Source organism: Oncorhynchus kisutch, linkage group LG17 (assembly GCF_002021735.2).
Source record: "Oncorhynchus kisutch isolate 150728-3 linkage group LG17, Okis_V2, whole genome shotgun sequence".
Taxonomy (NCBI): Eukaryota; Metazoa; Chordata; class Actinopteri; order Salmoniformes; family Salmonidae; genus Oncorhynchus; species Oncorhynchus kisutch.
In genome coordinates, this window is record NC_034190.2 from 74,823,577 (window position 1) to 74,845,960 (window position 22,384).

The following is a 22,384-nucleotide window of genomic DNA, read 5'->3' on the forward strand; positions in this document are numbered from 1 at the left end:
GTTGTGGTGTCTTATGAGGTGGTGTGTTGTGGTGTCTTATGAGGTGGTGTGGTGTGGTGTCTTATGAGGTGTTGTGGTGTCTTATGAGGTGGTGTGTTGTGTTGTGGTGTCTTATGAGGTGTTGTGGTGTCTTATGAGGTGGTGTGTTGTGGTGTATTATGAGGTGGTGTGGTGTGTTGTGGTGTCTTATGAGGTGTTGTGGTGTCTCATGAGGTGGTGTGTTGTGTTGTGGTGTCTTATGAGGTGTTGTGGTGTCTTATGAGGTGGTGTGTTGTGGTGTCTTATGAGGTGGTGTGGTGTGTTGTGATGTGCTGTCTTGTGGTGTGTTGTGAGGTGTTATGAGGTATCATTGTGTGTTGTGGTGTCTTATGAGGTGGTGTGTTGTGGTGTTGTGTTGTGGTCTGTTATGAGGTGTTCTGTACAGAACTCTCTCCCCTGTGAATTTGGACTTTTACTAAAAACAACACGTATTTGGAAGCCATTTCCAGCTAAGCTATGCAGTATAATGTTTGTTATATGAGACCTGCGTTGCTGTATCTTTACAGTCCCACGGCAGTGCTCAGAGAGTGAGTTTGCCTGTACCAACGGACGCTGTATCGCCGGGAGGTGGAAGTGTGATGGAGACCATGACTGTGCTGACGGATCTGATGAGGTAACACACCTGACTCAACCATAGCAACATATCTGAGTTAGACACATGTGTAATAGATAACGCTACTGACTCATACTGTAGGGGAGAGTGGGGTAAGTTGAGCAATTCTTAACATTCAGCATCACTCCGTCAAGGCAAATATTCAAACAAAGATGTCTACATATATTTCAGGATGGTGTGTATACCTGGAAATAATCTGAATTAATGTAAATATTACAGTTTTGAAAACATAGCTTGTCCCCAAAAAATGTTCTCTTGGCACAACTTATTCCCGTGTATGGGGTAAGTTTAGCCGCAGGACAGGGTAAGTTAAGCCACAGGACAGGGTAAGTTAAGCCACAGGACAGGGTAAATTAAGCCGCAGGACAGGGTAAGTTAAGCCACAGGACAGGGTAAGTTAAGCCGCAGGACAGGGTAAGTTAAGCCACAGGACAGGGTAAGTTAAGCCGCAGGACAGGGTAACTTAAGCCGCAGGACAGGGTAAGTTAAGCCTCAGGACAGGGTAGGTTAAGCAACAGGACAGGGTAAGTTAAGCCACAGGACAGGGTAAGTTAAGCAACAGGACAGGGTAAGTTAAGCCACAGGACAGGGTAAGTTAAGCCACAGGACAGGGTAAGTTAAGCCACAGGACAGGGTAAGTTAAGCCACAGGACAGGGTAAGTTAAGCCACAGGACAGGGTAAGTTAAGCCACAGGACAGGGTAAGTTAAGCCACAGGACAGGGTAAGTTAAGCCACAGGACAGGGTTGGTTAAGCCACAGGACAGGGTTGGTTAAGCCACAGGACAGGGTAAGTTAAGCCACAGGACAGGGTAAGTTAAGCCACAGGACAGGGTAAGTTAAGCCGTCTACAAATGTCAGTGCTGAATGAAATATTATCCCCGGCTTCTTTATTTCTTTATTTCCCAAACACAATTCAACACAATCACAATGGCTCTTTTGTCTTTAAATCGTTCAAGGTTTAACACCTAACAAACACTTGTAACTTTTTAAAAACATTTGTAACATAGAGAAAATGCCTTGTATTATGCCTGGGAAGAGAACACTTCAATTTGCCAATCATTGGCTCAACTTACCCCATGGCCATTGGCTCAACTTACCCCATGGCCATTGGCTCAACTTACCCCATGGCCATTGGCTCAACTTACCCCATGGCCATTGGCTCAACTTACCCCATGGCCATTGGCTCAACTTACCCCATGGCCATGGGCTCAACTTACCCCATGGCCATTGGCTCAACTTACCCCATGGCCATTGGCTCAACTTACCCCATGGCCATTGGCTCAACTTACCCCATGGCCATTGGCTCAACTTACCCCATGGCCATTGGCTCAACTTACCCCATGGCCATTGGCTCAACTTACCCCATGGCCATTGGCTCAACTTACCCCATGGCCATTGGCTCAACTTACCCCATGGCCATTGGCTCAACTTACCCCATGGCCATTGGCTCAACTTACCCCATGGCCATTGGCACAACTTACCCCATGGCCATTGGCTCAACTTACCCCATGGCCATTGGCTCAACTTACCCCATGGCCATTGGCTCAACTTACCCCATTTGCCATTGGCTCAACTTACCCCATGGCCATTGGCTCAACTTACCCCATGGTCATTGGCTCAACTTACCCCATGGCCATTGGCTCAACTTACCCCAAGGCAAACATTTTGACTATACTAGCCCACACAGCTACAAGGATGCACTTTCCTGCTAGGTTTAGGTGTTATATGGCTTATATACAACGGCTAAGGGCGGTTCTTATGCGCAACGCGGAGTGCCTGGATACAGCCCTTAGCTGTGGTATACTGGCCGTATATCACAAACCCCCAAGGTGCCTTATTGCTATTATACACTGGTTACCAATGTAATTAGAACAGTAAAAAGTCATTTTTTGTCATACCCGTGGTATACGGTCTGATATACCATGGCTTTCAGTCAATCAGCATTCAGGGCTCGAACCACCCAGCTATATGTCTATAATGAAGCTTATAGAGACCACAACTCATGTATAGAAAAATCGTTCAATGATCTACTTCGGTTAGTGTACAAGCATCATGAAACCTCAAACACAATAAATGACACAATATCCCATTTTTTTAACCTAACTTATTTACCTTTTTCCCCATGTGGTTTCTTCCTTCACAGACTCCATGAAATGATGACCTCTTCAGTGAATATTTGGTCAAATTATAAATTATAGGGCGGCTCAACTTAACCCACTCTCCCCTACTAACAACCTCTCTATGTTATCGGTTGACCTTATAGTTTAGAGATGTGCCTTTTACTTGAGTGGTTAAAAGTGTGTGTGTGTGCGTGTGTGTGCGTGTCCGTGTGCGTGTGTGTGCGTGTGTGTGTGTGCGTGTGTGTGCGTGTGCGTGTGTGCTTGCTCTTCAGGACGGCTGTGACCTGAAGTGTGACAGTGATCAGTTCCAGTGTAAGAACGGCCACTGTATCCCCAACCGCTGGCGCTGTGATGCAGATGCTGACTGTTTGGACGGCAGCGATGAGGAGAAGTGTCACATAGCTGGTGAGTGTGTTTGTGTCCCCATGTGCCTTGCTCATGCTGGCCTTTGAGTTGGCCACAGTGCTAAAAGGGAGTGGTTATACTGAGATTAAACATCCTTTTTATTTATCCTTTATTTAACTAGGAAAATTAGTTAAGAACAAATTCTTATTTACAATGATGGCCTACCCTGGCCAAACCCTCCCCTAACCTGGACAACACTGGGCGCCACCTTATGGGACTCCCAATCACGGCCGGTTGTGATACAGCCTGGAATCGAACCAGGGTCTGTAGTGACGCCTCTAGCACTGAGATGCAGTGCCTTAGACCGCTGTGCCACTCGGGAGTCCTCTATGTTTATTAATTGAGAGGGATTCTGGAGATGTGCAGCCTGTAGATCCTGCCTGTGATCTACAGGAACAGGGTCAATAATGGGCAACCTACTGTTCTTCTTCCCCTCTCCCTGTCTCAGTTGAGAGACACTGCCCCCTGGACGACTTCCAGTGTAACAACACGCTGTGTAAGCCCCTGGCCTGGAAATGTGACGGAGAGGACGACTGTGGAGACAACTCGGACGAGAACCCCGACGAGTGCAGTGAGTAGTGACATCAGATCCTGTGACATCATATCCTGTCTACTAGTACCCTTTTCACAGTACCGAGCTGAACTGACTTGTACTGTGCTGGCCTAGTTACTCATCCATCATGATGGGAAGGACAATGTGAAATAAAATATCAGAGCCACCACAGTTCAGGTCAAGATTGTCACGATGGTCAGAAAAGGGTATGCATCCTAAAGCCTGTTCTGAGTCCTAACTCCTTGACTCCTAACCCCTCTTTCTCCTCCCCTTAGGGAGGTTCCAGTGCCCCCCCACCAGGAGTTTCCGCTGCCAGAACGACCGTGTGTGTCTGAAAGTGTCCAAACAGTGTGACGGAGTTGACAACTGCGGGGACAACTCTGATGAGCTCAACTGCCGTGAGTTTCCTGTGCTGCTGGCCTTTAACACACCAACACAAGGCTGTCCACACCAACACAAGGCTGTCCACACCAACACAAGGCTGTCCACACCAACACAAGGCTGTCCACACCAACACAAGGCTGTCCACACCAACACAAGGCTGTCCACACCAACACAAGGCTGTCCACACCAACACAAGGCTGTCCACACCAACACAAGGCTGTCCACACCAACACAAGGCTGTCCACACCAACACAAGGCTGTCCACTTGATGAGCTGTTTTTCCCTGTGGAGAGGTTCCATCCTTACACCTACCATACCACTTATGTTACCTATGACAGAATGCAAATCCAATTCAGGGCTTCATTGTCCTTTTATTCAGTGGTATGCAATTATAGACATTGGATCAGAGTGGTTGTGTTCATTTCATTCAATAGACATTTAATACACCTTTATTTATCCCCTCAGGAGCAATGTGATGGTTGTTCTATGTGTGTTTTCTCAGAGCCCCCTCCAGCCCAGCCTACCTGTGACAAGGATGAGTTCCTGTGTGCCAATGGCAGGTGCATCAGCTCCAGCCTGCGCTGTAACTTCTTCAATGACTGTGAGGACTACGGTTCAGATGAGATCCACTGCAAGACAGGTGACCCCAAGTCATGACTGGTTAACACATCACCATGTCTACCGTTCTAATGGCATGTTGGAGAAGACAGCGTTGGTTTCTCACACAATGTTCCGTTAACCTTCCAATGGCTCAACACTGTTGTGTATCAACGTTTTCTTCTCTGCCTGTGGTGTGTCTCTGACCCTGCAGACACCAAGCTGAACAACTGCAGGAGTAACAGGACTCTGTGTGGGGACGGGGATGAGGCACACTGTGTCAGCAACCAGACAGACTCCTTCTGCGCCTGCAAACCAGGCTTCCAGAAGACTGAACATAACACCTGTGAAGGTACGCTCCACACACCAGGATGTCCTCTACAGGGTCAAGCTTATTACACACACCAGGATGACCTCTACAGGGTCAAGCTTATTACACACACCAGGATGTCCTCTACAGGGTCAAGCTTATTACACACACCAGGATGACCTCTACAGGGTCAAGCTTATTACACACACCAGGATGACCTCTACAGGGTCAGGCTTATTACACTATGTACACACATGTTACAAACAGTATCTACTGGGATATCTCACTTTCAATCCCATATCCCAAAATATCATCACAAGGTTACAAGCCCACATTTCATGTACACTCGCTCACTCAGAGCTCAATCAGTATATTTCAAATATACGTACACTTCAAATGCTAATTGAGGTACCTCAATTATTAACCCCTGACTCCTCTCAGATAAGAATGAGTGTAAGCAGTTTGGGATGTGCTCCCATATGTGCAACAACACCAAGGGATCCTACAAGTGTAGCTGCCACAAACACTTCACCAGGATCAACGACACCTGCAAGGCTGACAGTAAGTAGCATATTCTTCTAGTAGTGTAGTGTTCTTCTAGTAGTGTAGTGTTCTTCTAGTAGTGTAGTGTTCTTCTAGTAGTGTAGTGTTCTTCTAGTAGTGTAGTGTTCTTCTAGTAGTGTAGTGTTCTTCTAGTAGTGTTCTTCTAGTAGTGTTCTTCTAGTAGTGTGGTGTTCTTCTAGTAGTGTAGTGTTTTTCTAGTAGTGTAGTGTTCTTCTAGTAGTGTAGTGTTCTTCTAGTAGTGTGGTGTTCTTCTAGTAGTGTGGTGTTCTTCTAGTAGTGTAGTGTTCTTCTAGTAGTGTAGTGTTCTTCTAGTAGTGTAGTGTTCTTCTAGTAGTGTAGTGTTCTTCTAGTAGTGTAGTGTTTTTCTATCAGTGTAGTGTTCTTCTAGTAGTGTAGTGTTCTTCTAGTAGTGTGGTGTTCTTCTAGTAGTGTTCTTCTAGTAGAGTAGTGTTCTTCTATCAGTGTAGTGTTCTTCTAGTAGTGTAGTGTTCTTCTAGTAGTGTGGTGTTCTTCTAGTAGTGTTCTTCTAGTAGTGTTCTTCTAGTAGTGTAGTGTTCTTCTAGTAGTGTAGTGTTCTTCTAGTAGTGTGGTGTTCTTCTAGTAGTGTTCTTCTAGTAGTGTGGTGTTCTTCTAGTAGTGTTCTTCTAGTAGTGTGGTGTTCTTCTAGTAGTGTTCTTCTAGTAGTGTAGTGTCCTTCTAGCAGTGTAGTGTCCTTCTAGCAGTGTAGTGTCCTTCTAGTAGTGTAGTGTTCTTATAGTGGTGTTCCTCTAGTAGTGTGGTGTTCTTCTAGTAGTGTAGTGTTATTCTAGTAGTGTGGTGTTCTTCTAGTAGTGTAGTGTCCTTCTATCAGTGTAGTGCCCTTCTAGTAGTGTAGTGTTCTTCTAGTAGTGTAGTGTTCTTCTAGTAGTGTAGTGTTATTCTAGTAGTGTAGTGTTCTTCTAGTAGTGTAGTGTCCTTCTATCAGTGTAGTGCCCTTCTAGTAGTGTAGTGTTCTTCTAGTAGTGTAGTGTTCTTCTAGTAGTGTAGTGTTCTTCTAGTAGTGTTCTTCTAGTAGTGCAGTGTTCTTCTAGTAGTGTTCTTCTAGTAGTGTTCTTCTAGTAGTGTAGTGTTCTTCTAGTAGTGTAGTGTTCTTCTAGTAGTGTTCTTCTAGTAGTGTAGTGTTCTTCTAGTAGTGTAGTGTTCTTCTAGTAGTGTAGTGTTCTTCTAGTAGTGTGGTGTTCTTCTAGTAGTGTTCTTCTAGTAGTGTAGTCTTCTTCTAGTAGTGTAGTGTCCTTCTAGCAGTGTAGTGTCCTTCTAGTAGTGTAGTGTTCTTATAGTGGTGTTTTTCTAGCAGTGTGGTGTTCTTCTAGTAGTGTTCTTCTAGTAGTGTAGTGTTCTTCTAGTAGTGTAGTGTTATTGTAGTAGTGTGGTGTTCTTCTAGTAGTGTAGTGTCCTTCTATCAGTGTAGTGTCCTTCTAGTAGTGTAGTGTTCTTCTAGTAGTGTAGTGTTCTTCTAGTAGTGTAGTGTTCTTCTATCAGTGTAGTGTTCTTCTAGTAGTGTAGTGTTCTTCTAGTAGTGTAGTGTTCTTCTAGTAGTGTAGTGTTCTTCTAGTAGTGCAGTGTTCGTCTAGTAGTGTAGTGTTCTTCTATCAGTGTAGTGTTCTTCTATCAGTGTAGTGTTCTTCTAGTAGTGTAGTGTTCTTCTAGTAGTGTGGTGTTCTTCTAGTAGTGTAGTGTTCTTCTAGTAGTGTAGTGTTCTTCTAGTAGTGTAGTGTTCTTCTAGTAGTGTGGTGTTCTTCTAGTAGTGTAGTGTTCTTCTAGTAGTGTAGTGTTCTTCTAGTAGTGTAGTGTTCTTTTAGTTGTGTAGTGTTCTTTTAGTCGTGTTCTTCTAGTAGTGCAGTGTTCTTCTAGTAGTGTAGTGTTCTTCTAGTAATGTAGTGTTCTTCTAGTAGTGTAGTGTTCTTCTAGTAGTGTGGTGTTCTTCTAGTAGTGTTCTTCTAGTAGTGTAGTGTTCTTTTAGTTGTGTAGTGTTCTTTTAGTAGTGTTCTTCTAGTAGTGTAGTGTTCTTCTAGTAGTGTAGTGTTCTTTTAGTTGTGTAGTTTTCTTCTTCAAATCCTAAATACTTTGAAATAGTGTATTCTTAAGCCTTCCTCAGCCACAATGAATGCATTGACATTTTCATGAATTCTGTGTCGAAGTTCTTTCTCCATTTCCTGACTCCACTCTCCCTCCCTCCCGTACCACTCTCTCACTCTCTCTCCCTCCTCCCGCCCTTCAACCCTTCCCTCCGGTCTTTCCAGACCAGAACAGTAGCAGACAGGTGCTCTACATCGCCGATGACAACGAGATACGCAGCCTGGACCCTGGCATGCCCAACTGGCGCTACGAGCAGAGCTTCCAGGGCGATGCCAACGTGCGCATCGATGCAATGGACCTGCACGTCAAGACCAACCGCATCTACTGGACCAACTGGCACACTGGCAGGATCTCCTCCTACGAGCTGCCTTCATCATCGTCATCTTCTGGCACATTGTCAAATACACGCCGTAACCGCCGCCATAGTGAGGGAGGTGTTACTACCCTGGAGGTGAGGCTTGAGTGACACTAACAGGAATGTACGCGTGCACACACACACACACACACACACACACAAGGACACACACACTTACACACATACTCACACACACATACTCACATGCCAGCAGCATACCACCCTACATACCATTGCTGGCTTGCTTCTGAAGCTAAGCAGGATTGGTCCTGGTCAGTCACTGCATGGGAGACCAGATGCTGCCGGAAGTGGTGTTGGAGGGCCAGTAAGAGGCACTCATTCCTCGCAGTGATTGGGGAAACTGCCCTGTGTAGGGTTGCCGTCTTTCCGACGTTAAACGGGTGTCCTGACTCTCTGAGGTCATTAAAGGTCCCATGGCACTTATTCTAAAAGTAGGGGAGTTAACTCTGGTGTCCTGGCTAAATTCCCAATCTGGCCCTCAAACCATCATGGTCACCTAATAATCCCCAGTTAACAATTGGCTAATTCATCCCCCGCCTCTCCCCTGTAACTATTCCCCAGGTCGTTGCTGTAAATGAGAATGTGTTCTCAGTCAACTTACCTGGTAAAATAATGGATACATTTTTTTAAAATAAACATGTACACACTCACACATGTACACACACACAAACAGACACACACACTAAAACATGCGCACTGTTATGACATCCTATGTGTGTGATACAATATAAGTAGAATGCAGTTAGTGCCAAGTCTCATAGTTCAGAAAGGTCTGTTGTTTTCTGTTCACATCATAATGAGATGTACCTAAACATGCCTCTGTCACCTCTCCCTCTGACCAGACTGTAGGGCATCTAAACATGCCTCTGTCACCTCTCCCTCTGACCAGATTGTACAGCATCTAAACATGCCTCTGTCATCTCTCCCTCTGACCAGATTGTAGAGCATCTAAACATGCCTCTGTCATCTCTCCCTCTGACCAGATTGTAGAGCATCTAAACATGCCTCTGTCATCTCTCCCTCTGACCAGATTGTAGAGCATCTAAACATGCCTCTGTCATCTCTCCCTCTGACCAGATTGTAGAGCATCTAAACATGCCTCTGTCATCTCTCCCTCTGACCAGATTGTAGAGCATCTAAACATGCCTCTGTCATCTCTCCCTCTGACCAGATTGTAGGGCATCTAAACATGCCTCTGTCATCTCTCCCTCTGACCAGATTGTAGAGCATCTAAACATGCCTCTGTCATCTCTCCCTCTGACCAGATTGTAGGGCATCTAAACATGCCTCTGTCATCTCTCCCTCTGACCAGATTGTAGAGCATCTAAACATGCCTCTGTCATCTCTCCCTCTGACCAGATTGTTGGTCATCTAAACATCCCACTGTCATCTCTCCCTCTGACCAGATTGTAGGTCATCTAAACATGCCTCTGTCATCTCTCCCTCTGACCAGATTGTAGAGCATCTAAACATCCCTCTGTCATCTCTCCCTCTGACCAGATTGTAGAGCATCTAAACATCCCTCTGTCATCTCTCCCTCTGACCAGATTGTAGGGCATCTAAACATGCCTCTGTCATCTCTCCCTCTGACCAGATTGTAGGTCATCTAAACATCCCTCTGTCATCTCTCCCTCTGACCAGATTGTAGGTCATCTAAACATGCCTCTGTCATCTCTCCCTCTGACCAGATTGTAGAGCATCTAAACATGCCTCTGTCATCTCTCCCTCTGACCAGATTGTAGGGCATCTAAACATCACACTGTCATCTCTCCCTCTGACCAGATTGTAGGGCATCTAAACATCCCACTGTCATCTCTCCCTCTGACCAGATTGTAGGGCATCTAAACATGCCTCTGTCATCTCTCCCTCTGACCAGATTGTAGGGCATCTAAACATGCCTCGAGGTATAGCGGTGGACTGGGTGGCTGGTAACCTGTACTGGACTGAATCTGGCAGAGATGTGATCGAGGTGGCCCAACTTTCAGGCCAACACCGCAAGACCCTAATCTCAGGCATGATAGACGAGCCTAACGCCATTGTAGTGGACCCCCAGAGAGGGTGAGATTTGTTTATTTTATTGAACCTTTATTTAAATAGGCAAGTCAGTTAAGAATAAATTCTTATTTACAATGAAGGCCTACCCCGGCCAAACCCTCCCCTAAACTGGACGACGCTGGGCCAATTGTGCACCGCCCTATGGGACTCCTGATCACAGCCGGTTGTGATACAGCCCTGGATCGAAGCTGGGTCTGTTGTGACGCCTCGAGCACTGTGAAGCAGTGCCTTAGACCGCTGTACCACTCAGAGACTAGTACCATTTACCACTACTGAGCCAAGCCCAGCCAACCCCAGCTATATTGATTTGGCCTAGTTATGCATCTACCACTGTCCTGGAAAAGACAATGCGAAAATAAATGGAGGAAAAAATTCTAATAAAAAACTGTTTTGACTGCGTTTCTCTGTGTTCTCAGGACCCTGTATTGGGCCGACTGGGGAAACCACCCTAAGATTGAGACAGCAGCCATGGATGGAACCCTGAGACAGACCCTGGTCCATGAGAACATCCAGTGGCCCACAGGTCTGTATAGCATTAGCGTTGTAGCCTAGCATTAGTATTAACACTTACCATTATACATAGCATTATGCCCTAGCATTAGCATAAGTGAGTGGTATCATACCTTCTTTCTGGTCACTGTTTGTGTTATCCATGTCCTCTTTAACCCTCCGCTCCTCCTTCCGCTCCTACTCCTCTTCCTCTACCACCACCTCCTCCTTCTCCTCTCTCCAGGTCTGGCGGTAGACTACTTCAATGAGCGCTTGTACTGGGCGGACGCTAAGCTCTCTGTTATCGGGAGCGTGCGACTCAATGGCTCCGACCCTGTCATCTCCGTCACAGGACTCAAAAACAGTTCAGTTCACTACACTAAACTACACTTATCTCAGGGCTGGGGTTCAGTGTAGTTTAATGAGGATACTTTACTTTGCTTCCTACTGAATTTTACATGGGTAACAATTTATGAATTAAAGGATAAGTAGTGAAATTGTAATTTCAAGCAAGATACAGTTGTCACTGTTTTACAGAGTGGGTTGGCCTTGTTCAGTTCTCAAAAGGACATAGTTAAGGCAGGATTAACAGTTCCTAACTCTCTCTCCTTCCATCCCCAGACCTGCTCCATCCGTTCAGCATCGACATCTTTGAGGACTACATATATGGCGTCACCTACATTAATAACTTTGTGTTCCGGGTCAACAAGTTTGGCAAAGGCCCCATGGAGAACCTGACCACTGGCATTAACCACGCCACAGACATAGTCCTTTACCACCGTTACAAACAACCAGAGAGTGAGTGGCTGTCTGCCTACACTATAGCTCATTTCTTTAAATGAAACCCTACTCCCCCATATAGTACACTTATTTTTGACCCCTATCAAACCACCACCGCTAAAAACCGGTAGAGAGTGTCTCTCTCTCTCTCTCTCTCTCTCTGTCTGTCTGTCTGTCTGTCTGTCTGTCTGTCTGTCTGTCTGTCTGTCTGTCTGTCTGTCTGTCTGTCTGTCTGTCTGTCTGTCTGTCTGTCTGTCTGTCTGTCTGTCTGTCTGTCTGTCTGTCTGTCTGTCTGTCTGTCTGTCTCTCTCTCTCTCTCTCTCTCTCTAGCTGACTCTCTCTCTCTCTAGCTGACTCTCTCTCTCTCTAGCTGACTCTCTCTCTAGCTGACTCTCTCTAGCTGACTCTCTGTCTGTGACACACTGTCCATTATATACAGTATTTAACTATCCATTATATACAGTATTCCACATAGTGTTCTTCTTCAGACCGCTATTCCCCATAGTGCACTACTGTTGACATCTATTCCACATATGGTTCAGTGGAGTTTAACACATTTTAGTGACGCTTCTCTTGATCCTGTTCTGGTTCTTACTGTCTGTTATCCTTCTGTCTGTTCTCTCTCTGTGTCATTAGTGACCAACCCATGTGACAGGAAGAAGTGTGAATGGTTGTGTCTGCTCAGCCCCAGTGGTCCAGTCTGTACCTGTCCTAACGACCGCGTGGCTGAAAACGGCACATGTGTGGAGAGACCGCCTTCCACACGGTCTCCATTCTGTGAGTACACACGCCCCACTGGTCACACACTGGTTGAATCAACGTTGTTTTCATGTCATTTCAAGAAAATTACGTGGACCAACATGGAATAGATGTTGAATTGACGTTTGGTGCCCAGTGGGACTCTTATCAATAACCTCTCCCCCTCTTCTCCCAGCTCCCCCGTCCGGGCCATGTACAGTCCAGTGCCTGAACGGAGGGAACTGTTTTCTGAACACCAGGCAGCAGGCTAAGTGTCAGTGCCAGCCCAGCTTCACTGGAGAGAGGTGTGAGGTCAACCAGTGTAGAGACTACTGTAAGAACGGAGGAGTCTGCACTGCCTCAGTCGTAGGTAGGTTACCTGAGCATATACAGTCCTTGGTGTGGCTTCAACTGGCAAACTAGTCTAGGTGCCGGTGGCAGCCATTTTCTATTGCAGACTGTAGGGGCTGCTTTAGGGGGACTGTGGGGACTCTATTGTGCGTTGATATTAATAGGAACCCTTCTAGGATTCAGCCCTATGTGTGTTAAGTGCACGTAAATGGGACGTAATTGCCTTTTTTTTCTATGTGTGTTCTGACCTTGAACTTAAGCATGATAATAGCAGGCTATTCACCCACTTGACTTCATTCCCTCATAATTCCACCTTTACGCGTGAGGAAACCATGAATAAGGCCAAGCAAGCTGCCGGTTCCAAGCGGAAAAGCATCTACTTGATTTTTGCACTGTAATTTATAAATTGATAAGAGCCATTGATAACAGCTAGGTAAATGTGTAATCCATTTAGAGAGTTGGATTGTAAATACACATAGCAATTGTTTTAGTAAAATGTTTCCTTATGATCACTGGAGACGAATGTGAGACCAGTCATGTGGAAGCAAACTGAAAATCATATCAACATGACATGTATTGCATGTTGCTGTCCCTTTTCCACAGTGAAGTGGGCTATAAATAGCTGTGCTGTTATTCAGAATTTGTGTGCCCTCGTAATTTGCGTGGATGAAATTTGGAGAGCCAAGCTATATATAGGCTTCTGTAGGGCTGAACCTGCTGAGTTGATGCATGTGCTTTACGTTTTCATTATATTCCCGGCTTTTCTCCATTATTTTACAATGTGTATCATGATAAATATTAGCCACTATCGGGAGCCACCGTCAGTAATACCCACATACATTTATAACTGTCACTTTCGTGTTCATTTCCTTCAATTTGTAGCCTACATTTTGCTTCATTCCATTCCGTTGACCTTCTGTGTAGTTGTTCCTGAGGGAGGCTAGTGTTACTGGATCATCGTAGGTTAACATTGTTTCATCATTTGGGACATGCAGCCTATTTGAATTATTATGGAACTCAGACCACACGTAACAGGTTAAACCTGGAGCCTGGCGCATGTTGTCGTACAGTTCCATGATTTAATGAGGATTCGAGTAGATTTATAGGACTACTGTTCCACCCTTATTGTACACTTTTCTCACCATCCAAAATTCCATGAACTGAATTTGAATATGGCTACTTTCAGGATGAATCAAACCACTATCTTTGATTCATCAATATAGTTTGCGTGTAAAGTCTCTCCAAACCATTCATATATATGTTCTAGTGAGTCTGTCGACAAAATTCTAATTAAAGTTACAGTGTATTTAAAGGAATGGCTTAAGATAAATGTACTGAAAACCCTATTGAATGAAAACTCCACAAGAAAATCTGTTGGCCAGCAAGTGGGAGGGTTTTCAGTGGTTGAATTACATTTATTCAGTGTATACAAGGTAGACACACCTGTAGAGCACACTACGCGCCTGCATTAGGTAAGTCTGAACACCAACTACTGAGAAAGTGTGTAGGAAAGGCGTTGATTTCTTAAATCTGAATTGGGCCCATTTTATTTCGATTTTTGTTCTTATTTAACATGACCCTTTGTTCCCAGGGTCCCCTACCTGCCGCTGTCTGAAGGGCTTCACGGGGCCCCAGTGTAAACTCCACACCTGTCAGGACTACTGTCATAATGGAGGCAACTGCACTGTATCCCAGGGCAACCAGCCCACCTGCCGCTGTCCGCCTGAGTATCTGGGAGACCAGTGTCAATACAGTGAGTGTGTAGTTTATAATGGGTTAATAAGGGATGATTTAAGCAACAATGCCAACCACTTGAACATCTTGGCCATGTACTGTTATAATCTCCACCCGGCACAGCCAGAAGAGGACTGGCCACCCCTCAGAACCTGGTTCCTCTCTAGGTTTCTTCCTAGGTTTTGGCCTTTCTAGGGAGTTTTTCCTAGCCACCGGGCTTCTACATCTGCATTGCTTCCTGTTTGGGGTTTTAGGCTGGGTTTCTGTACAGCACTTTGTGACATCGGCTGATGTAAGAAGGGCTTTATAAATACATTTGATTGATTGATTGATCTGTGTAACAGTTTAACTAAATCTATAGTTCCTGTATTATAACAGAGTAACTAAATCTATAGTTCCTGTATTATAACAGAGTAACTAAATCTATAGTTCCTGTATTATAACAGAGTAACTAAATCTATAGTTCCTGTATTATAACAGAGTAACTAAATCTATAGTTCCTGTATTATAACAGAGTAACTAAATCTATAGTTCCTGTATTATAACAGTGTAAGTGAAGGTATACTTCCTGTATTATAACAGTGTAACTGAAGGTATACTTCCTGTATTATAACAGACTAACTAAATCTATAGTTCCTGTATTATAACAGTGTAACTGAAGGTATACTTCCTGTATTATAACAGTGTAACTGAAGGTATACTTCCTGTATTATAACAGTGTAACTAAAGGTATACTTCCTGTATTATAACAGTGTAACTGAAGGTATACTTCCTGTATTTTCAGGTGTATCGTTCATTCCTGTGATTTTTTCATTTCAATAACAATAATAATTTCTTCAATCCACTTTGTAATGTAATACTTAATCCCTAATCAGAAATGGTTGAAAAGAAGGAGAGTCATCCTCTGTGAGGAACTGACTGTAAGCCCCGTTTCCCTGGCTCTATCTTCTCATCACCCCTCCAGGTACATGTGAGGGTTACTGTGAGAACGAGGCCATGTGTCTGCAGACGGCCAATGCCACCAAGCTGTGTCGCTGTACCCCTCAGTTCCATGGACAGCTCTGTGAGCTGGACAAGTGTGAGTACTGTGGACCCAACGGCAAGTGTGTGCCCAAAGCCTCAGGAGAGGTCATGTGCAGGTAGGGGTCATACACACTACATATACAGAACACACGCAAACATACATACACACACACACATTGTTCAGTCCATTCACACTCACACACACACGCATTTATCCTGGTGTTATCCTGTAAAGATTCAATCTAGTTCTGTTGGTTGTCTCTTTCTCTCTGTTTCTGTCTGTCTCTCTCCGTCTCTGTGTACCTGTCTATGTCTAGCTGTCCTAACGGTCGTACCCAGCCCAGCTGCTACACCTGTCTAGATTTCTGCACCAATGGACTCTGCTCTATCGAACCAGGCACACTACTGCCCCAGTGCAAGTAAGAATATGACCCCAATCACTCAGATGTACACCCACACACACTCAAGCTCATATGTGGTGTGTATTTAGGTATAACCTGTGTGGTGTGTATTTAGGTGTAACCTGTGTGGTGTGTATTTAGGTATAACCTGTGTGGTGTGTATTTAGGTGTAACCTGTGTGGTGTGTATTTAGGTGTAACCTGTGTGAGGTGTATTTAGGTGTAACCTGTGTGGTGTGTATTTAGGTGTAACCTGTGTGAGGTGTATTTAGGTGTAAACTGTGTGTTGTGTATTTAGGTGTAACCTGTGTGATGTGTATTTAGGTGTAACCTGTGTGATGTGTATTTAGGTGTAACCTGTGTGTTGTGTATTTAGGTGTAACCTGTGTGATGTGTATTTAGGTGTAACCTGTGTGGTGTGTATTTAGGTGTAACCTGTGTGATGTGTATTTAGGTGTAACCTGTGTGATGTGTATTTAGGTGTAACCTGTGTGGTGTGTATTTAGGTGTAACCTGTGTGATGTGTATTTAGGTGTAACCTGTGTGATGTGTATTTAGGTGTAACCTGTGTGATGTGTATTTAGGTGTAACCTGTGTGTTGTGTATTTAGGTGTAACCTGTGTGATGTGTATTTAGGTGTAACCTGTGTGGTGTGTATTTAGGTGTAACCTGTGTGATGTGTATTTAGGTGTAACCTGTGTGATGTGTATTTAGGTGTAACCTGTGTGGTGTGTATTTAGGTGTAACCTGTGTGATGTGTATTTAGGTGTAACCTGTGTGATGTGTATTTAGGTGTAACCTGTGTGATGTGTATTTAGGTGTTCTATAGGGTGGAGAGGGTATCGATGTGAAGTCACTGCCTCTCCTGTGGACTCTCCTGAATCCAGTGGAAGTAAGTTACTTTAGTTACTTTATAGTCTCTTTACAGTGTCAGTGAAATAAATTTTATAACTACAGATTATAACACAATACATGTTATAAACTGTTTGTACTCTGAGCTCATTGGTCGGTGTTGCATATTTCTCATTGATGGGCGTGTTGCTCTCTCTGCAGGTTCTGCCTCCACAATCATCCCAGTGCTGCTGCTGTTATTACTGGCGCTGCTGGTTGTCGGCGCCATCTTGTGGTACAAGAGGAGAATGCGTGGGTGAGTAGAGTAGACAACCTTTGTGTTGAGACTGTGCGTGAGAGGTCCCACTCATTCGGTCAAACTCAAATGTATTTTACACCTCATCTGTACCTCCCACCATCTCTCTCTCTCTCTCTCTCTATATATATATATATATATACAGTGGGGAGAACAAGTATTTGATACACTGCCAATTTTGCAGGTTTTCCTACTTACAAAGCATGTAGAGGTGTGTCATTTTTATCATAGGTACATTTCAACTGTGAGAGACGGAATCTAAAACAAAAATCCAGAAAATCACATTGTATGATTTTTAAGTAATTAATTTGCATTTTATTGCATGACATAAGTATTTGATCACCTACTAACCAGTAAGAATTCCGGCTCACTCAGACCTGTTAGTTTTTCTTTAAGAAGCCCTCCTGTTCTCCACTCATTACCTGTATTAACTGCACCTGTTTGAACTAGTTACCTCTATAAAAGACACCTGTCCACACACTCAATCAAACAGATTCCAACCTCTCCACAATGGCCAAGACCAGAGAGCTGTGTAAGGACATCGGGGATAAAATTGTAGACCTGCACAAGGCTGGGATGTGCTACAGGACAATAGGCAAGCAGCTTGGTGAGAAGGCAACAACTGTTGGCGCAAAGAAGTTCAAGATGACGGTCAATCACCCTCGGACTGGGGCTCCATGCAAGATCTCACCTTGTGGGGCATCAATGATCATGAGGAAGGTGAGGGATCAACCCAGAACTACATGGCAGGACCTGGTCAATGACCTGAAGAGAGCTGGGACCACAGTCTCAAAGAAAACCATTAGTAACACACTATGCCGTCATGGATTAAAATCCTGCAGCGCACGCAAGGTCCCCCTGCTCAAGCCAGCGCATGTCCAGGCCCGTCTGAAGTTTGCCAATGACCATCTGGATGATCCAGAGGAGGAATGGGAGAAGGTCATGTGGTCTGATGAGACAAAAATATAGCTTTTTGGTCTAAACTCCACTCGCCGTGTTTGGAGGAAGAAGAAGGATGAGTACAACCCCAAGAACACCATCCCAACCGTGAAGCATGGAGGTGGAAACATCATTCTTTGGGGATGCTTTTCTGCAAAGGGGCCAGGACGACTGCACCGTATTGAGGGGAGGATGGATGGGGCCATGTATCGCGAGATCTTGGCCAACAACCTCCTTCCCTCAGTAAGAACATTGAAGATAGGTCGTGGCTGGGTCTTCCAGCATGACAACGACCCGAAACACACAGCCAGGGCAACTAAGGAGTGGCTCCGTAAGAAGCATCTCAAGGTCCTGGAGTGGCCTAGCCAGTCTCCAGACCTGAACCCAATAGAAAATCTTTGGAGGGAGCTGAAAGTCCGTATTGCCCAGCGACAGCCCCGAAACCTGAAGGATCTGGAGAAGGTCTGTATGGAGGAATGGGCCAAAATCCAAAATCTGGTAAAGAACTACAGGAAATGTATGATCTCTGTAATTGCAAACAAAGGTTTCTGTACCAAATATTAAGCTCTGCTTTTCTGATGTATCAAATACTTATGTCATGCAATAAAATGCAAATTAATTACTTAAAAATCATACAATGGGATTTTCTGGATTTTTGATTTAGATTCCGTCTCTCACAGTTGAAGTGTACCTATGATAAAAAAAATTACAGACCTCTACATGCTTTGTAAGTAGGAAATCTTGCAAAATCGGCAGTGTATCAAATACTTGTTCTCCCCACTGTATATATATATATATATTATAATCTCTCTCTCTTTTGTGGATAACCACCTCTTTCCTGTCCCCCAGGTCGGTATGGCTGGGCAAACGCTCCCGACATTCTCGGTAACTTAATAGGGTCACATGTAACACGTCTCCCCCCCAGACCCTTCCCCCTTCTCCTCCCTCTCCCCAAAGCCTCATCTAAGCCACCATCTTGTCTGTGGGTTCAGTGACAGTCCTCCATTTTGCTGGCCTTTCTGTAGTAGAGTCTGTCTGTCCCTGCCTGCTCTCTCCTGTTTAGTACAGGGTTTCCCACCCAGGAACACAGGGGGCTATTGACAGATTGACTGGTTCTTCCCTACACATCCATACCTTTCCCTGTCTACATATATTACATTGATGCTTCTGTGCCTGCATTGTAGAAGTGGAACATTTGCGTTGTGGAAAATCCAGCATTTACCAGGATAGACACTGGATGTGTCCAAATGGACTTTTGAAAAAAGCTAATTTGATTTGTCAATTTACCGGGGTTCTGTGTTGCCTTGACTGTGTGGTAACGTTTTAATGTACTGTACATGTAGCTGGTGGTGTGATGGTTTGCTGTATGCTGGACTTTTCTATCCTGTCAGTGGCTTGAACCATGGCTCTCAGCACTTTCAGTGTGTGTTTCTGTGTTGTGGCTACGTCTCTGCTAATGTTGAAGTGTTGAGAGGACACAAACTGTGTGTGTGTGTGTGTGTGTGTGTGTGTGTGTGTGTGTGTGTGTGTGTGTGTGTGTGTGTGTGTGTGTGTGTGTGCGCAGTGCTAAGGGCTTTCAGCACCACAGGATGACCAACGGGGCCATGAATGTGGAGATAGGGAACCCAGCCTATAAGATCTACGAAGGGGAGCCAGACGACGATGCTGGGGAACTCCTGGATTCAGACTTCGCTTTAGACCCAGATAAGGTATCACATACACATACTCTTACACCCAGTCGCATGTTCATTAGGTATACCCATCTACTACTGGGTCACACCCTCCTTTGCCTACAGAACAGCCTGAATTCTCAGGGGAATGGAAATGTTGCCAGGAAAACATTCCCCATACCTTTGCCACCAGCCTGTACCATTGACACCAGGCAGGATGGCTCTGCCATCAGCATGATGCAACACGAACCAGGATTCGTCATACCAGGCAATATTTTTCCAGTCCTCAAGTGTCCGAGTTGTGTGTTCCAAGATGCTGTTCTGCACACCACTGTTGTACTGCGCTGTTCTTTGTTTGTGGCCCACCTGTTAGCTTGCACGATTCTTGCCATTCTCTCATCAACGAGCTGTTTTCGCCCACACGACTGCCGCTGACTGGATGTTTTTTGTTTGTTGCACCATACTCGGTGAACCCTAGATACTTTTGTGTGTGAAAAGCCCAGGAGGCCGGCCCCTGACACCGACAATCATGCAGTACTACACTCAAAGTTGGTTAGGTCACTCGTTTTCCCCATTCTCACGTTCAATCGAGCAGTAACTGAGTGCCTCGATGCCTGTCTGCCTGCATTATAAAGCAAGCCACTGTCTGTAAGAGCGAACCATTTTTGTGGAGGGGGGGGGGGGGGGGGTGTACCTAATAAACTGGTGTAAATTCACATTTGACCAACCCTAAACACTTTAACACTTGTTTTAACACTCAGGTTATTTGTTTTTATACTTATTTTAACACTCAGGTTATTTGTTTTTATACTTATTTTAACACTCAGGTTATTTGTTTTTATACTTATTTTAAGACTCAGGTTACTTGTTTTAACACTGCAGCATTTGTTAGCTCATAGTTAATAATTTGTCATTGACACATTAAAGGTAGACTCAGCGATATGCCGTGGATGCAGAAAGTAAACAGCACAGTGGGTCAATTTCCACAACTGAGTGTTGAAGCGTGAGGCTCAACTTCTCCTCTGTTTTGGTCCCGTGGCTACCTCATTCTAAAGGCCTGATGTGAACCCGTGCAGCTGCACGAATACTGTGTGAGAGCCAAGGCTTGTATCTCGCTCATATCAATATCTGCGGTGCTGCTCATTGGTAGACTTTCGCTGAGTGTACCTTTTAAATATTTTTTCTGCACTCCATAATACTCTGCAATGAAACCAAATTTAGGACCTCGTGTGCTCTTTGTCCAACCATTATTTCATTATTTTCATCCCTGCAGCCCACCAACTTCACCAACCCAGTGTACGCCACCCTGTACATGGGAGCCCACAACAGCCGCAACTCCTTGGCTAGTACAGACGAGAAGAAAGAGTTACTCTCACAGGTGGACGATGGGGAGGACGAGGACATGAGTGACCCGCTGGCATAGAGGTCAGGGGTCAGGCACGCCCGAGCCACGTCTGGACCACACCCACATGCCTTTTACCAATCAAGAAAAGCATCAAAAGGAAGAAAGAGAGAGAGAGAGAACACTGTATAAAATGTATACATTGAAGGACTACTTTTGTATGTGATTGCAGTATTATTTTTGGTTCTTTTGAGAAAAAGGAAAATTTGCCTAATCAGAAAAAGGAGGAACCATTTCATAGATTTTTTTCATTCAACTCGTTTTATTTTGCTCACCACCCCCCCCCCCTTGCTACTGTCACTCCCCCTTCACCCCTTGATCCATATAGCCACTACCTCTATGTAAACGTGTAGAGAAAAACAAACAGCAGTTAGTTCACTTTGTATGAATTGTGTAGGGAAAAAACATTGTTCTATTTCAGAGAAGTTTGTTTGTGAAAGACGTGGAGAAAAGAGGATGTAAAGTTTAATAGTCAGTAGTCAGTTCTGATTGCCAATTGACCCTGGTTTGGTTTATGTGTTACTTTCTGTGCCATCTATCTCTACTGCTTGAAGTGTACAGTATATCAATAGAATGGTGTAGAATGAGAACACGGCTGTTGGAACTAAAAGTGTTCAGGAACTGGAACAGGAACCACATGGCAGAGTAAGTCAGCATCACAAATACTAATGTCCATTCTGTTGAAAACTATGTTCCAAGTGATTGTCTTTTTTCTCCTTGCACAGAAGACTAAAAGTGTGTGTGTGTGTATATGTGTGTATATGTGTGTGTGTGTATATATATATATACACACATATACACTACATGACCAAAAGTATGTGGACCCCTGCTCGTCGAACATCTCATTCGAAAATCATGGGCATTAATATGGAATTGGTCCTCCCTATAACAGTCTCCACTCTTCTGGGAAGGCTTTCCACTAGATGTTAGAACATTGCTGCTGGGACTTGCTTCCATTCAGCCAAAAGAGCATTAGTGACGTTGGGCGATTAGGCCTGGCTCGCAGTCGGCATTCCAATTCATCCCAAAGGTGTTCGGTGGGGTTGAGGTCAGGGCTCTGTGCAGGCCAGTCAAGTTCTTCCACACCAATCTTGACAAACGTTTTCTGTATGGACTTCGCTTTGTGCACACGGGCATTGCCATACTGAAACAGGAAATGGCCTTCCCCAAACTGTTGCAACAAAGTTGGAAGCACAGGATCGTCTAGAATGTCATTGTATGCTGTAGCGTTAAGATTTCCCTTCACTGGAACTAAGGAGCCTAACCCATGAAAAACAGCCCCAGACCATTATTCCTCCTCCACCTAAATGTACAGTTGGCACTATGCATTCAGGCAGGTAGCATTCTCCTGGCATCTGCCAAACCCAGATTCGTCCGTCGGACTGCCAGATGGTAAAGAGTGATTCGTCACTCCAGAGAACGTGTTTCCACTGCTCCAGAGTCCAATGGTGGTGAGCTTTACACCAGTCCAGCCGACGCTTGGCATTGCACATGGTGATCTTAGGCTTGTCTGCGGCTGCTCGGTCATGGAAACACATTTCATGAAGCTCCCGACAAACAGCTCTTGTGCTGACGTTAC

The 22,384-nt window shown here is 44.8% G+C and overlaps 1 protein-coding gene across 3 annotated transcripts in view; it reads left to right on the forward strand.

The window, feature by feature from the left end:
* The window catches only part of LOC116354436 (low-density lipoprotein receptor-related protein 1-like), a 224,550-nt gene extending 203,055 nt beyond the window's left edge, over positions 1–21,495 (forward strand). Inside the window, exons 70-91 of one of the 3 annotated variants that reach the window (XM_031794590.1) lie at positions 546–652; positions 3,046–3,178; positions 3,627–3,749; positions 4,007–4,129; positions 4,618–4,755; positions 4,927–5,064; positions 5,464–5,583; positions 7,866–8,152; positions 9,954–10,135; positions 10,549–10,655; positions 10,866–10,985; positions 11,243–11,419; positions 12,038–12,178; positions 12,336–12,509; positions 14,082–14,243; positions 15,189–15,363; positions 15,565–15,666; positions 16,466–16,539; positions 16,701–16,794; positions 18,583–18,618; positions 19,298–19,442; positions 20,677–21,495. In XM_031794590.1, the coding sequence (XP_031650450.1) occupies positions 546–652; positions 3,046–3,178; positions 3,627–3,749; positions 4,007–4,129; positions 4,618–4,755; positions 4,927–5,064; positions 5,464–5,583; positions 7,866–8,152; positions 9,954–10,135; positions 10,549–10,655; positions 10,866–10,985; positions 11,243–11,419; positions 12,038–12,178; positions 12,336–12,509; positions 14,082–14,243; positions 15,189–15,363; positions 15,565–15,666; positions 16,466–16,539; positions 16,701–16,794; positions 18,583–18,618; positions 19,298–19,442; positions 20,677–20,826 (3,008 nt within the window). In that variant the 3' untranslated portion in view covers positions 20,827–21,495. Of the gene's footprint in view, positions 1–545; positions 653–3,045; positions 3,179–3,626; positions 3,750–4,006; positions 4,130–4,617; positions 4,756–4,926; positions 5,065–5,463; positions 5,584–7,865; positions 8,153–9,248; positions 9,889–9,953; positions 10,136–10,548; positions 10,656–10,865; positions 10,986–11,242; positions 11,420–12,037; positions 12,179–12,335; positions 12,510–14,081; positions 14,244–15,188; positions 15,364–15,564; positions 15,667–16,465; positions 16,540–16,700; positions 16,795–18,582; positions 18,619–19,297; positions 19,443–20,676 lie in introns of those variants that run through there. The other 2 variants (XM_031794591.1, XM_031794592.1) reach the window with 2 other exon arrangements.
* The last annotated feature ends 889 nt before the right edge of the window (positions 21,496–22,384 follow it).